Source organism: Trichosurus vulpecula, chromosome 4 (assembly GCF_011100635.1).
Source record: "Trichosurus vulpecula isolate mTriVul1 chromosome 4, mTriVul1.pri, whole genome shotgun sequence".
Taxonomy (NCBI): Eukaryota; Metazoa; Chordata; class Mammalia; order Diprotodontia; family Phalangeridae; genus Trichosurus; species Trichosurus vulpecula.
In genome coordinates this window covers 60785784-60801946 of record NC_050576.1, presented here as the reverse complement: position 1 = coordinate 60801946, position 16163 = coordinate 60785784, and the positions used below count along the sequence as shown (strand labels likewise).

The window sequence follows — 16163 nt, the reverse complement described above, 5'->3', positions numbered from 1 at the left end:
AAACTGAGGCAAACGGTTAAATGACTTGCCCAGGGTCACACAGCTAGTAAGTATCTGAGACCAGATTTGAGTCTTCCTGACTTCAAGCCTGGCACTCTATCCACTGTGCCGCCTGCCTAATAGTATAGCAGTAATTACATATTAAGATACTGAATCCTGTTAAAAAAAATTTTTTTGGTCATTGTATGCTTGTGAGTGCAATGTGTTAGCATTTCTCTTGTATGTGGCAAACAAATGCCTGTTCTGCACTTGATTCATATTATACACTGATGCTCTCCCATTTAGAGAGACCCTAGACATGAGGCAAAATATAAGCTTTAAGTAAATTTTCTTTAAGGGGCATGGGAGTGGGAACATAAAGAGACAAAGAAAAGGAGTCTGATCCTTTTTCTAGGTTGTTAGGCTCCCTCAAAGGAACCTAGTCCAATATGATACATGGGTTCAGGGCAGACAAGTCCCTTAATGGGCAAGAAGAGGGCAAAATGCCAATGTCCTCTTGGACCATTTGTGATTTTAAATGTTAGGTATGCTTCATAGACGATTATTTGTATCAAGAAATATGCATGAGGGGCTACAGTTTTCCTGATTTTTTGTAAGAGTAACGAGTTTTATTTAAAAAAAAAACAACCCTTTTTCTAATTAAAAAAAAAAGGAAGTCTTTGCAAAATTGTGTAACAATATGGGGTGGAGCATAGGGCAACTATATTATTGCAAAATATACTGGCTTCCTTGTGTTAAAGTACTTTGAATGTCATTAGAGCTAAAAGAAGAAGCTGTTACTTTTCTTAGTTATAAAAATGAAAATCAAGTAAATTCATTCTATAACAAAAATTTCCTACTGTGTATTTGGTACATAGTTCTTGGGGGAAAAACCCGAGTATTTTAAATAAATCAAAGCAAAATCTTCAAATTCATACTCTGTTCCAGAAATATAAAGTGAATAACTTTTTCAAGTTAGAGCTCTGAATAATAAATTTATAAAATAATATTCTTTATACACTTCAAAATTTACAACATCCTTTGCTCAGAAAAGGAAATAGGAAGCAATGAAGACCTGCTTATTAATCATTTGACTGGCCTGTAAATGCAATTTTCATTTTGCTTTAGAACCTAGATTTTCCAAAACATGAATGGATAAGGAGCCTATTTGTCATAGACAAATAAGACAGTCACTGGAATTTATTGAATGGAGGAGGTGTGTGAGTCATGGTTAGATCTGCCTAAAGGAAGATTAATATTACAGCTGGTATGGACTGGAGTGGGAAGGGTCAAATCAGTCAACAAACATGTATAAATTGAATACTTGTGTTGGCAAGCAAAATGGGCTCTTAGCACTTAGTTCAACAAATACCCTTAAAAAGTTTGGTTTGTTTCCTTTGAGTAATTCAGTGTAGTTCATTGAGCCTTACTAGGTGCTAAGCCCCAGGCCCAAACCTCTATTAGGTGTAAAACCTATGTGGGTGTGGATTGATAACTAAGGTGGGGCCCAAGCTGGGGCTAACTCAGGGGAGGGCCTAGTTTACAAATGAGTTTGAGTGACAGGTTTGGGACATCAGAGGCTCTTAGACCACGTCTTTGTGATGATTTTAGGTCACATGAGTGAGTCTCATGTGTGACTCACCCCTGACGCTGAAAAAGATATAAAACCAGGGGTTGGCCTTCTCTTCTTTGGAGCTCTTTCCCACAGCAGTGGTGGTGCGCGTGACTCTGGGCCAGCCCTGGTTATGAGCTCCTGGGCCGAGGATCTAGATGTTGGTAACTATGAATTGTATTGGGTCTGTCTGTAATTCGTTTATGGCTCTCACTCGAGATAGTGTTGATGCAGAGACTCCTGGCAGCTGTAGCTAAGGGTCCTCCAGCTTTTAACCTGGATACTGAGACTTTGTTAAACTCTGGTAACTATGTATTGGGATTTGAATCAGACAAGGTCTGTCTGTTGATGTTTGTAATTTGTTTGTATTTGATCTGAAGTTCAGGGTGCTGACTTTTTCCCCTGAACTAAGTGAATGATATTTGTATGCTGAATTAAAGTAAGCTTGTCAAACCCCTCAATGTAGCTTTCCTTAGTTAAGCAGATCAAAAGAACCTGTGCTTTTGCAGCGTGCTGGTAGCGTTCTTGTTGTTGGGCTTTCACCCCCACAACAGCTGCTAGCTGGATTGTTGAAACAATACTATGTGCTAAGCATCGTGTTAAGCACTCTGAGTTTCATTTCCCTCATCAATAACCTGAGGGAGGCGGGCTAGTGAAGACCTGAGGGTCCCTTTCAGCTCTAGGTGTATTACTTCAAATCCATTCCTGTTTTCACTGTACTTTGAAGGGACTTGCCTGCCTTAAGTTACACCTTCATTAAGTGGTGGATATGGGACCTCTTTGAAGCACTTATAAAGGTGATTTCAGGAGAAAACACTATTTCACCCTCTGGCTAATAAACTTGGAACTTCAAGCCTGAAGATGTACAAAAGGTTCAGATCAGAAATTAACTTGGGCTGCTTGAACTCCTCCACTCTTAAAATGACTATGATCTAATTGGTTTCCTTTTAATTCTGTTTTATTTTATACATTTACAAACATTACCCTGAGTGGGGGATAGGAGAGATTCACCAGACTGCTTAAGGTGTTCACAATCCATCCCCTTGCCCCCAAAAGTTAAGAATCTCTGGTTTAGATTCAATTTTTTCTATTCAATAAACATTTATTAAGCGCCCACTATGTGCCAGGCACTGTGCTAAGCCCAGAGGATACAAAAAGAGGCAAAAGAGCGTCTGCTCTCAGGGAGCTTCCACTCTGATGGAGGCGACCAGGTACAAAGCAAGTGACGTAGAGGAGAGATGGGAAGTAACTGACAGAAGAAAGGCGGGCATTGAGGGGCTGGGGAAGGTGCGTCCATGGGCGGCCCACCTTCCTCGCCCCTGACATCACCAAGGTTGCCCTCGAGGCCTCCATTATCCCAGGCCGGACTCCTGGGCCCATCACTGTGCCCCTGTGCCCGGCTGCCCCGTTCAGTTTACACCCCATGACTCTTCGCCTCGCCCAAGGTCGCATGCTGGCTGGGAGCCCCAACCAAAAGGGCACCGCTGCCCACATTAGATAACAAGTCGGCAAGCAATTATCCAGCGCCCACAGTGTACCAGGCACTGAAGGGGGCCGGTAGGGATACACGGAAAGGCCAAGCCCCCAAAAGGGCAACATCCCCTCGGAGTCACACTCTGCAGGGCACCGAGAAAGTGGGAAGGGCCCTAAAACAAAAATGCTGACACCCGAAATCCCCGCCCCGCCCTCAGGGGGCGTGGCTTTGAGTCGCTGTGAAGAGTAAATAGCGGGTCACGCGCCCCGCGAATGCCCGCCCTCCGCCCCGCCCTACTCCCATTCTCGGCTCCGATTGGCCCGGCTCGGGGGCGGGGCTTCGCGTGGCCCGGGCCCGGCCGGGCGATAACCTAGCGCGCCGCCTCTCCTTGGTCTGGCTCCCCACGGGTGGCTGACAGGATGAGGCTTCGGACTGCGGCGCTCCCGCCCCTGCTGCTGCTACTACTGCTGTCTCCGCCGGCCTGGCCGGCCGCTCCGGAGGCCACCGAGCTGCCCCCCCGCGAGGACGTGGCGCGCGTGGCGCGCTTCGTGGCTCACGCCTGCAACTGGGGCGCGCTGGCCACCGTGTCCACGGTGCCGGCCGTGCGCGGGCGGCCCTTCGCCAACATCTTCTCCCTTAGCGACGGCCCGGTGGGCCAGAGCAGCGGCGTGCCCTACTTCTACCTCAGCCCACTCCAGCTGTCCGTGGGAGACCTGCAGGTGAGGCCGCGGGGGCGGAGGTAGGGCGCAGGCCGGCCCAGGGACACCGCCCCCACTCGGGCCTGGGCGGGGTGGGGGGGGGAGGAGCGGCGGGGGAACTTGGGGGGGGGCGGGGAACCTCCGGGGGGGGCCCCGGGGATCCGGAGGCTCTCCTCGTCCTGGGGCTTCGGAGAGAGGCGAGCCCGAGCTCATGGGTAGCCCGGGGCTAGTGGGGGTGCGGCTCTGGGCAAGGGATCCTCTGCCTTCGGGGCCCGAGGGAGGGAGGATAAGCTCCTACTATGTACCAGGCACTGTGCACACGTTACAAATACTGTCTCATTTGATTCCTCACAAGAGACCCGGGAAGGTAGGCGCTATTATGATCCCCATTTTACAGTAGGGGAAACTGAGGCTGGGAAGTTAACTGACTTGTCCAGAGTCCCACAGCCCGTTAAGAACCCGGGTCTGCTTGACCAACTCTAAGTTAAGTACTCCATAAATTACCGACAACTTGACGTTTGGATAATTTCCCACACTGATAAAACCACAAGTCCAGATTCCCCTCTTTCGCCCCTCCCCCCAAAACAAATTGTGCTGCTAAATAAGACACTTGTTCCGAGTCCACTCATCCTCCAAGATCAAATTCACATCTCAATTCTCTTTTATGAAATCTTTCCCAATCACTCTAGCAGCTGGGGTGACCTTTAATCGTCATTATTATTCTCTAATTCATCATCACATACCATGTGACATCGCATGCATTGTATTAAAGATTTAACTTTTCAGCCCTTTAGAACTTGTCTTCCAGCTAGAGGGCTTCTTGAGCGCAGGGGCCTCACCAGCACCTTTAAAATTAGTGCTCAATAAATAGTTTTTGTTTGATGGAAAAGTTGGATCACACAACACTTTGTGGCCTTTGTGGTAGTTGTGACTCAGGGCCTTATATTGGCCCTATGTTTTTGGAGTGGGTAGGGTGGGAGATCTGTCTCTGGCCTGGTGTCCAAGTTACATATACTCAAAAGAGTCTGTGCAGAAAGCCTGCACAGTCTGAGACCCAAACTCTGACTTGTTTTTTTATCTAGCAGTAGCACATTTTACTAGCCTCGTATCCCAGCAGACACAAGGTGTGAACTGTACTTACATAGCATTTTGCAAATTTTAGTCTTAGAAGAGCAGGTTTTATCTGGATCTTATAACTGGAATAAGTAGTTTCTTCTATTTTAAAATCACATGACAGGTTCTGCTAGCCTATGCTATCCACAGTGGTGATTCAGCTGCTTTGGACTTCGATGATTTTTATAAAGAATCAGCTGCTTGAGTAACTTCTCTGAATATTGAGTTTCATATCATCATAACCTCATGCAAAGAGAGAGAGAGTTATGGCTAAAGATCTAAGATCCTTAAAGGCATGGACTGTCTTTGCTTTTCTTTGTATCCCCAGCACTTTGCACATCCACAGGCACATCAAGTAAATGCTTAATAAATGCTTGTGGATTGATTAAAGACTAGAACTAGACTCATTAGATTCATAAACAGCACTTTAAAAGTTTATTAGTTAGGGACATGTGTTTATTCCTATTGCAGTTCTTATTCCCTGTAGTCCTAGTTCCTGAACTTGCTTTTTTTCTGTTGTAATTATTACTCCTTAATGAAGTTTGTTTCATTGATTTCAGCAAGACAAGAGTTTTACAAATATATGTGAATTGTACAATCTTATTTCTTATTAGAGACCCTGCCTTGCTACTTTAATATTAAATAGAACCTTATTTAATTTAACTGATGGAATATCTCTCATAAGCCCAAAGGATTTAGAGTGGAAAAGAATTTTTAGATAATTCAGCTCAACCTCCTCATTTTATAGATGTGGAAACTGAAGCCCCAGGGAGTTAAATGATTTTGTACAGTTTTATAGGCTGAAAACTGAAGAGACAGAATTTGAACCTGTGATTGCTTGGATGAGGAAACTTCCCCCCCCACCCACAGAGCTCAGAAGGTCTTAGAGAGTGGCCAGAGCAGAGGCATCCAACTCACCAGAGAAGATGTCCTTGGAAATGTTTAACACAGTAAATGAAAATACAGCACAACATAGAGAATGTTAATTTGTGGTTTTCTAAATCACTGTGAGGCCATTTCTGTTTGAGTTTGACACCACTGGCCCTGAGTAGTGAGAGGTCACCCAGCTGGTCTGTGGCCTGGTGCTCTGTGCACTATGGCGCCTCCCAGCTGCTAGTATTACAGTGAAACAGCTTGGTATGGTGGAAGAGAGCTTAAGATTTGGAGTCAAGGATCTGGGTTCAAATGCTGGTTCTGTTCTTTGTGAACTGCTTGGCTGTACCTGAGTTTGTTCACCTACAAAATGAGAAGGTTGGACTAGATGGCCTCTGAGGTCCCTCCAGCAATGAAATCTGTGAGCCCTTCCAACTGTAAGTTATCAACTACCTCATTCTGGACTCCATTGTGTTCTTAATGTGGAAGCAGCAGCAGATTAGTCTGCCTTGTCATGTTGTTGGGCAGGATGAGTTTGGAGCCAACTAAAACCCCTCGATCTTTTTCACAGGGACTCTTGTGTATCTGTGCTACTTCTGGCCAGTAGTTGTAAAGTTGACATTTGTGAATCTGCATTTAATACTTGACATTTATTTATTAAATTTCATCTTATTCCGTCTGACCCATTGTATTAGCATGTCAAGTTCTTTTTGGATCCCAATTCTGATCCCTCTTAAATTCACGCAACCTGAAAATTTAATGGCATATCATCCATGACTTCATCTTCAGATAATTGATAAAAATGTTGCAAAACACAGGACTAATCATAGATTCCTGTTCCATTAGACATCTCTGTTCAAGTTAATATTGACCCATTATTCTTTGGGTACAGTCATTCATCCATTTCCAAATCCACCTATTTATGCTATCATCCAGCCCATACCTCTTCAGCTCATATACTGAAATCTAAATAGTATTACATCTACAGTATTCCCATGATCCACAAGGGTAGATGCTCTGTCAAAAAAGAAAATGAGGGTTAGTCTGTCATGACCTGGTCTTGAGGAACATAAACTACCTTTTAACTGCTTCTCAGAATCTATCCATTTTCTATTTTTGAAAATTGGGACTTTGTTGTTCTCCAGCCTTGTTGTAGCACCTCTACCATTTTCCATGGATCTTTCAGAGATCACTGACTAGGCTTAAGAAGCGCACCTGCCATGAGTAGAAGATGCTGTCTATAATGGTGATAATTTGAAGCAAGGAAGTGAATGGAAGTGACTATTGAAAATGTGCTATAGTGTTGGGGTTACATGGCATCTGTGAAATTTATTCCCTTTGCGGATATCATTTAACAGAAAGATTTCAGTCTTCGTTGTCATTCTGCAGGTGAATCCAAATGCCACTTTGACAATGTCTTTGGCACAGACTGATTTTTGCAAGAAACATGGATTTGATCCTCAGAGTCCCCTTTGTGCTCACATAATGCTGTCAGGAACAATCACTAAGGTAAGTCATTATTCCATAATAAGAAAGACAGACAAAGTAATGTCATTTTATTTTTTAATCAAGTAAAGAAGAGCTTGGTGAACTTAATTATATTGATTTGTGATTAAGATTGTAGAGAGTACTGTAGAGGAAAAGCATCCTAACATAAGGTTGTAGGCACAACATAGGTTTCAATCCCTGGGATTGAATTTGAAAAATAGTGAATGATGGCCAGGAGGGAAATGGAGAGACAAAATGTGGAGGAAACTAGGTAAAATGTCACCATCTTGATCTTAAAATTACTTATACTGCTGGGCTAACAAACCTTCTTTTTAGCACTTTGAGTTTTTTTTCACTTGAGGCAAGCTTTATTTGAAGAGCAGTTGGGAATCACCTATGAGTATTTAATTGCTGAAAGGAGAAAATGGCAAAAACAGCAGAGGAAAATTGGATATCCTAAATGTTGTTCAATCCGATTCCACTCTTTTAATAAATGTTTTGTTGAATTTTATTTAAACATTTTAAGTGTTTATTTCCAAATTTATGTTAATTTTGTCTTTTGTGTTCCTTCTTCAGATGTTATCTGTACTGTTAACTGTCTAACAGAAATGTATTTTTTCTGTTTAGTCAAACTGTGTATATGTAACAAACTAATTGTGCATGTTTGGTTTAAAGATTCTAAAGGTAGAAGTATCATAAATTTTACTGTTGTAACTAGTGCCAGTTATTTAACTATTTTAAGAAATACCATCCATTCTCCAGGGAGATAATCAGTTCTAATAGTATTTTCCCACTACTTTATATCTATTATAGTGACTCACAGATAACTTTAGTATTTTAAACACTGAATTTTTATTTTTAAATTTCCCTTCTTCCTAATCCCCTGACTTCAAAAATCAAGATTTACAACTGAATCATTCTGTAGATTTTTGGAACTACATATTCTTAATAGATTAGAGAGTAAAGTGTTAAAGCTGTTGTAAGGATTTTTATTTCCAACAGAGAAAAAATACATTCTTCTTTGATAATTTTTAGGTGAATGATACAGAAATCGCCTTTGCAAAAAAGTCATTATTCAGTCGTCACCCTGAAATGGAATCATGGCCTTCAGATCATAACTGGTTCTTTGCTAAATTGGATATAACCCACATCTGGGCCATAGACTACTTTGGTGGAGCCAAAACACTGACACCTGAAGAATATTATAAAGCCAAACCTTAGTAAGTACCTGCCTTCTTTCTGATAATGTCACTGTTTCTAGTAGTCTACACACTTGTTGCCTGAGCCCGCAGAACTGATTAAAGTTTAAAGCCAGTGTTGGGGTTTTGTTACAGACAAGGGAAGTTTGAAACATCCCCCTGCCCCCCCCCCCCAAAAAAAGTATATCACAATCACCAAATGAGGAAAGGGGGGGGAGGTACTTATAACTGATCTACTCTTTCTGACTCTTCTAGACTAGACTCATTCTCAGCTTCTGTTTATATCCTTAGGGCAGTCCTTAGAGACCCAGGTGTTTCTAAAACTTTTTGCTTGTTCAGTGAGCCTACAGTAAAAATAGTGAGTACCTGCTGGGAGATGTGGGTTAGTGTATCAGGAAATTAGGATATTGGAACAGATTGGGGAAGAACCGCAGGGGAAAAAAAAGAAATATGGGAGAAAGTTGGATGAGGAGAGAGTCCAGGGGAAAGGGAGAAAACATTTTGGTAGAGGGACAGGAACTAGGGAGTGAGTTCAGATTCCATGGAGGTTAGGGAGGGGTTGGTGTGATCATGTTGAAGGAAAAGAAGAAATGGAGACTCTCCAACTTAGTGGGATCTTCTTCGGGAAGCCTTTCCTGATTTCTTCATTGATCAGTACTCTCTCCCTCTTGAAATTACTGTTATATACTTGGTATTTCCTTAACTTATGTACATGTTTTATCCCTCGGTAAACCAGAAGCTTCTTGAAGACAGGGACTATTTTGTTTTCATCTTTGTATCGCCAGTGCCCAACACAATGCTTTGCATATAGTGGGCATTTAATAAATATTTGAGCTGAAATGAATTGAATTTTGAGTAGCTGCTCTGTCAGTTACAACGTTTTTTATTTGAATCACACTTTATTAGTACTGTTATAACAAAAATAAACATAGAACACTGTACATTTTACAAAGTACTTCAGACACCTCTCATAACAGTCCCTGGAGGTTGGGAGTATGAGTGCTGTTATTCTCATTTGTAAATGAGGAAATGGAAGGTGAGAGGTTGGCATGGGCCCGTGGTTACAGGGTTAACAAAGAGTGGAGCCAACCCTTAAGCCCAGGTTTCTTGACTTCAAGTCCAGGGCTCTCTCCACAATATCACGCTGCCTTTTCACATTATAGAATTGTTTTATATGCAAAAGAATTCAACTGGAATAGAAATCATCTCAGCTCTCGGCAAAAAGATGCATAGGGACTATGATTTGGCCAGCGTGGCAGGAAGAAAATTTAAGATTAATTTAATCCTGGGATAGTAGTTCATTGTGATGTAGGAAAAGAGGAGAGCAAATATTTTTGCGAGGGCAAGTTAATCTGAAAAATTGGTTGTTTAAAGATGTTTTGGGGGGAAATATAAACTATATTTGTAAATGCTCAAATCATTCCTCCTCTTTCCATGCACAAATATTGGTCTTAGGGAGGTATGTTATTTTTTTCAAATACCAAAAAGCTCTTTAAAGTAGAATTTAGTTTTGCTTACATGTTATACTTTCAGAAAGATTTACCCTGTAATAATCTCCATAGGTGCCATTTGCCAATACTAATACTGAACTTGGATGAAAGGAAGACTAAGGGTTAGGTCAAGTCAACAATTTATTACGCACCTATATAATTATCCCTTCCACACCTCAGGGGTTAGGGGTACAGCACCCCTATGATCTGGAAAATCTGTGTAAAATTTTTTGGCCATCCCTTCATAGTAGAGTAGAAGTCTGAATTATTATGACATTAAAAGATTAAATATGTTGATATTATACAATACTATACATACATTTTATGTATTTCTGAGTTTCTCAGGTTTTTCTGTGTTGTCTGCCAACCTTCACATGTTGTCTGTGCCTTCTGCAAAACTCCCCCAGAATGTCCACTTAACTTATTATGCCAACCTATGATATATCGAAACCAAGATGGGGAAAGTCATGATGTGGAAGGGATCAACTGTACAATGGTTGAGGCACTAGTGGCCTAAAGAAAGGCCAAAGATTGTCCCTGCTCTCAAATATTTCACAGTACTGTAAGGAGAGAAACAACATGCAAAAAACTGTACACAAAATAGATATAGGATAAATTGGAGTTAATCAAAAAAGGCATTAAGGCTAGGGAGAACTGAGAGAAGCCTCTTTGCAGAAGGTAGGACTAGCCCAAAGGTGCAGATGAGGAAGGAGGGTGTTCTTGGCATGAGAGACATCCAGTGAAAAGGCAGAGTTGGAAAATAGGATTTGCTATTTTAGGAACTGCAGGGAGGTCTGGATCCCAGCATCCACACAGGGGAGTGACGTGCACTAGAGAGGTGGGAGCCGGCCACCTTGTGAAGGGCTGTAAAAGCCAAATAAGAAAGACTTTCTATTTGATCCTGGAGGTGTTAATAAAGTAAAGCTATTGAATGGGGGTATAATGTGGTCAGACTTATGTGTTAGGAAGATCAATTTGGCAGCTAAGTGGAGGATGGACTTAGAGTAGAGGGAGACTTGAGGCAGGGAGGCTTTTGCCATGGTGTAGGCATGAGGTGATGAGGGCCTTCCTGAGGCAGTGTCATTGTCAAAGGAGAGAATTGGATAAAGATGTTGCAAAGTTAGAAACAATAGGACTTGGGAACTATTTAGCTGCGGGAGCAAGAGAGAGTGAGGAGTTGAAGCTTGCCATCAATTCGTTTCATAGCATCCTGATTTTTATGGACTAGAATTTTTCTTTGATATCATAAAGGAAAGTGTATGCTAAGATCCCAAGGCAGACTACTCAAACATGGAAGAAAAAACATATGATTTTTACTATTACTAGGTCAGCATGAGTCTTGCTTACCAGTATTGCTTACCAGACCTCATTTTTTCTGGAATGATGAGTCAAAATACTCTAGAACAGGGATCAGGAACCTATTATTGTAGGCAGCTCTCCAACAGAGAAAATCACATAAAAGTAAAAGCAGGGAAATTTTGTTTGAGGAACAGGGAGAAATAAAAGATTTCATTTAAAAATTAAAACAAAATAATATTTTGTCCAATAAATTCAATAATTTAAAATATTTCAGATTCAATATTGCTAGTTAAAGTGAGGAAGTGAGAAAAGAAAGGGGGAAGAAAAGAGGAAAAAGGAACAGGTGTAAACAGCTACAGAGAGAAGTAAAGAGACACATAGAAGGAGAGACCTGGACTTAGAGGAGCGTGGTAGAATGGGAAAATATATTGGATTTAGAGTTAGAAGGATTTGGGTATCAATCTCAGCTCTGCCGCTTACTGTAATTCCTCATCTGTGAAATGGGAATTTATTACCAGCTTCTTTGTTACTAAGTATGAGTTATTATTGATAGTTTAATAAACTCTTCTTATGTCATGCTTCTTCTCCATTATCACCTATTCATTGCCATTCAGAATATTAATTAGTAGTCTATTTAACCATTGCTCTCACCTAACTTTGAAAGGGATTGCTTTGAACCAAAGTTATCAGAGCAGCTCACCGGCTGGGAAATAATCTTCTGGTATATAATAATAACCAAAGCAGTATTACTTCTCAGACTAGATGAACTTAGGCTGGAGGTCTAGTGCTTCCTTTGGGTTGAAGGTTCCCGGCTTCTGTCCTAGAATAAATTATTTTAAAATATTTGTATGTGTAAACTCAGTTTAATAAAAAATTCTTTTCTCCCTTCCCCAGGTGAAGAGGAATATGGTCAATTCCATAATTCCATCAAGATGCTTGAGTTTTTGGGATACATAGGGAAACTGCTTTAAAGTTTTTTTGCAAATTTTATAAAAGAAAAAAATGCTTATTTTTATATGCTTGATATTTAAATCAGAGGCTTGCTGAGAGAAATTTAGATTTTAGTATTTTTATGACATTTTAAAATTTGGGTTTTTTTTTAAAGAAAAAATATCATTAAGGAATTCTGGTTTCACTGAATATTAAGGTAGTTTTCCCAGAAACAAAAGTTGCAAATTTAAATTGGCCTTTGAGATTGGAAGCTATTTCAGCATGTGTTGTTTATTCCTGGAAAGTCTCTGCTTGCTAATTCACTACCAACGAGGCCTCTGATAGTTTTATCTGAACAGGATGAAAAGGGGTTAATTTGCCCATATATTAAATGTGCCTAAATCTTGCCAAACAGAAAAACTGTTTATTTAAACCCAAATGGAACTTCAGACAGCTAATCAGCTTATGTATGGTGATTGTGGGGGGTTTTGCTTGTTAATACAGGAACAAAGCTAGATTCAGAAGAAATTGCTGTAACAATAATATAGAATCAAGTAGGCATGTGAAATTTTTCCCAAGTTTAATTTTACCCATTTTATTTGAAATTTCTCCCTTCTTATGATTCCCTTCTCCCCTTAAAAAATAAATGTTTTATCTATTGAATGGAAGGACAGGGAATTTGTGGATAAATACTGAGATCCTTATTAACCAGATGAGTCCATGGTTTCAGGTGCCGTATCAGAGCATAATTTTACCCATTTTACAGTGTCCTTTAATTGTTGTTTATACTTTCTTACTTTTAACAAATAGGGTCATTCAGGCTTTTTTAGTTGGCTTTTTTAAGCCCTCTTGAAGGAAGCCATGAGAAGGGAAGATCATATAAAGAAAAGGAAATATTTTTTCCTCAAAATGAAATGTAACGGGGGCCATTATTATTAATGATTATAATGATTATAAAAATAAGTATGAATACTTTTGAAAAGCATGAAGAGTGATTTTCTTGAATGTTGTGAGAGATAGTATGGTGGAGAGGCCAAGAAGACCTGGGCTTAGATCTCATCCCTGAGACATACATACAGATTGTAGGACCCTGGACAAGTAATTTTACTTCTCAGTATCCTAGGCAACCCTCTTAAAGCTGTAAGTTGCAGAGAAGGTGCTGACCTGCCATTGGTAGAAGAAATTTCCTTCTCTGGGAGTTGCGTGCAACAACTAAAATCACAGGTCCAATTCCTGTCGCCTGTTTGAGTTGTATAAAATTGGTTATTGTTTTAAGATTATTTTTATTTTTCTTCCTAAATATCATAAACTAAAATATTCTTTTCTAAATCTGTAATGTCATTTTCAAACAAAATGCTTTCTTTGAAAGTGTGTGTAAGCAGTAGCCACAGTGACACCGTACTTCTTGAGTTCCCTTCATATCTCTGTTATTGACTCATTTTTAAAAATGCTTTATTACTGGTTGTTTAAATCAACATCAAGGGAACGAAATAGGAATAAAACCTTATAAACATCATATAAGGTCCTTTAGAATTTCATTAAGTAAGATCAGGTCCTATATAGATTTGCCTTACCCTGAATTCTGTCTTGTAATGAATAATAGCTATTCTACAAATATTTGTACTGTAAATTGATTGCTCTTTGAGGGTCCAGTGAATTTATGTAACTCAGGGAAACACAATGCTTGAAAAGATTTTGGGAGCTCTTTAGATGAAATCAATTTTTAGAAGCCTACCAGCTATCTTTCTTAAAATATTATAAAGAAAAGAAAATTACTGTATGCAGAAATACTTTCAGTAGATTCTTCAGGATTCCTTTGTATTATGTCTTGGAAGTTAAGTTCTAAATTTAAAAACTGCAAAGTGGAAAAATGAATTTATTTGAAAACTATAAAATTGACTTATAGTATTCCATCATGCTCAATTAATGCTTTAATAAATGTTTTCTATAAAATTTCATCATGAGGTTGGTCTCTAAATAAAGTACTAATAATTAAAATTCTTTAATGAAGAGTGTTTGATTTATTGTCTTACATAAAGGTCTTAATACAGATTTTTGCTCTCTTTTCGGCTCTGTTGCCAGTCCCTTCCATTTTTGCTTTCATTTTAGTCTGGCTGCTACAGTGACAGCCAGAGAAGATAAACTACTATTTCAAAGCTTGGCTGATGATCTTTTGATTAAGTGCAGGATGCTTTCCTTCCCTGTTGCCAAAAAGCTAATCATATCCTGAAATTTATGGAAGAGCCAGAGTCCAGCATGTCGTTATGGAACCTTGCCTCTAGTAAAGTTACCTTACGATACAAATTAGGATGAAGATGACCAGCCTGGTTATCTCCTTCTCATTTATTGTTAGCTTTGCCTCAGAAACTTCTATTTCAGTCCTTTCTTTCTACCATATAAAAGCCCTTTGGAACTCATTTAAGTTCTCATTTTTCTTATAAAAGTAAAGTGAACCAGCAGGTGCTTGCTTTTTTTTTTTAATTAAATGCAAAGAGCATTAAAACCTGAAGCCATACATTCTTATTGGCCACTAGAGGGTACTGTAGACTACAGTTTTTGAGTAGATGAAAGCATTTTATGCGAGATTTGGGGATTTAGAGCTGAAAGGGGCTGTAAAAATCATTTAGTCTCACCATCTCATTTTTTCAGAGGTTTGTAGCAAAATATTGAAAGGTAAGGATGCTAAATAACTCTAAACTTGGTTCAAAGGATCGTTTAAAGACAATGCAGTGATTTAGAATGGGGAAAAATAGAGGGGTATCAAAGTTGGAACAAGATAGAGAGCATGGTATGATATCCTCAGAAGGGGTGGGCTGTTGTAAGACCTTAATTCTCTTCCTGTCCCATTTGCTACCTACCTCCAAATCCATTTTCCACATAGTTGCCACAAAAATCTTCCTAAGGCACCCAGAAACTCAGGTTTCTACCCAGAAACCTTGAGTAGCATCCCATTGCCACAAGGATGAAATACAAACTCTTGAGCCTTGAATTTAAGGCCCTCTACAGTTTGGCTCCTACCTACTCTCCTCTTTGTCCTCCCCAATTATTTCATATCACTCCTTATGCTTGTAGTTCTGGTCTAACAGGACTGCTAAGCTGTTTGCCAAACTGAAACATCCCATCCTCCTCTAAATTTGCCTTGGGTTGTCTCACGTGCTTGGAACGTACTCCACCCCCATCCCTGCTCTACCAGTTACAGGAAAAAATATCTTCCTCCAAGGTTCTGGAGTCTCAGGTGGCACCTGAGTGTCTCCTATGGATCTTTCCTTGATCCTCTCATTTTTAGTACTCTCCCTCCTCAATTACTTGACTTTTCTGTGTATGTTCTATCCCCCCACCTCCAGCAGGCTATATAATCTTCCCAGCGCCTAGCAAAGTGCCTTGCATAATAGCAGGCATTTAGCAAGATTTCCTTGAATCATATCCAATTTATAAATAGGGAAAAGACCTCAGGTGTTAATTCAGCAAACACATCACATGTGAAGTACCTTTATTTGTTAAACTCTTGTCCAGGTTAAATGACTTGCCCATAATCAGTCCACTGCATCCTGGGCCATGGCCAGTCATCCTGACTTTTGTCTTGCCACTAGTCTTCCATGACTCTGGAAGAGTGAGACTGACCTTTGTACAACTCTGCCTCTGCTAAATCCAGTTCACTTAAAAGTCACGTTGCTCTGTAATGTCATTGGTCTGCTTCAACAATGAAGGATGAACACTTAGTACATGTCAAAGTCAGGACTTAAAACTGGATTTTTTGAGTCCAGGGCCAAAGCAGCTGCTTTTTACGCTGGATAGTTTCAACTTGACCAAAATACTTAGCTGTTTAAAAGAGCCTACTAAGAGGAAAAACAAAAACAAAAACTTTTATCTGAGAAAAGATGATAGACTGTTTTGGGACTCCCACTAACCACTTTTGAATATGAGTCTATGCACTTTTATAATGCAAAGCAGATCTTAGAAGTCTTGAGCTCTGAAGAAAAGTCACTGTTTTGTTCTCTCTCCTACTTG

At 40.1% G+C, this 16163-nt stretch overlaps 1 protein-coding gene across 2 annotated transcripts; it reads left to right on the top strand.

Moving 5' to 3' along the window:
- The first annotated feature begins 3387 nt into the window (after nt 1-3387).
- Nucleotides 3388-14161, top strand: CREG1 (cellular repressor of E1A stimulated genes 1). Of its 2 annotated transcripts, XM_036756758.1 has the most exons (4): nt 3388-3784; nt 7139-7258; nt 8273-8457; nt 12120-14161. In XM_036756758.1, coding segments are annotated over exons 1-4 (606 nt in total). In that variant the 5' UTR covers nt 3388-3484; the 3' UTR covers nt 12121-14161. The 2 variants fall into 2 exon arrangements, with proteins under 2 accessions (XP_036612653.1, XP_036612654.1); XM_036756759.1 differs by lacking the exon at nt 12120-14161 and having other exon boundaries at nt 3424-3784; nt 8273-8458.
- Nucleotides 14162-16163: the final 2002 nt, after the last annotated feature.

Excerpts from the sequence above, each read along its gene's own strand:
- CREG1 (XM_036756758.1), top strand. The coding sequence starts at position 3,485 with ATGAGGCTTCGGACTGCGGCGCTCCCGCCCCTGCTGCTGCTACTACTG. Across the intron at positions 3,785-7,138 it reads TGTCCGTGGGAGACCTGCAG|GTGAATCCAAATGCCACTTT; the intron begins GTGAGGCCGCGG and ends GTCATTCTGCAG. Across the intron at positions 7,259-8,272 it reads TGTCAGGAACAATCACTAAG|GTGAATGATACAGAAATCGC; the intron begins GTAAGTCATTAT and ends GATAATTTTTAG.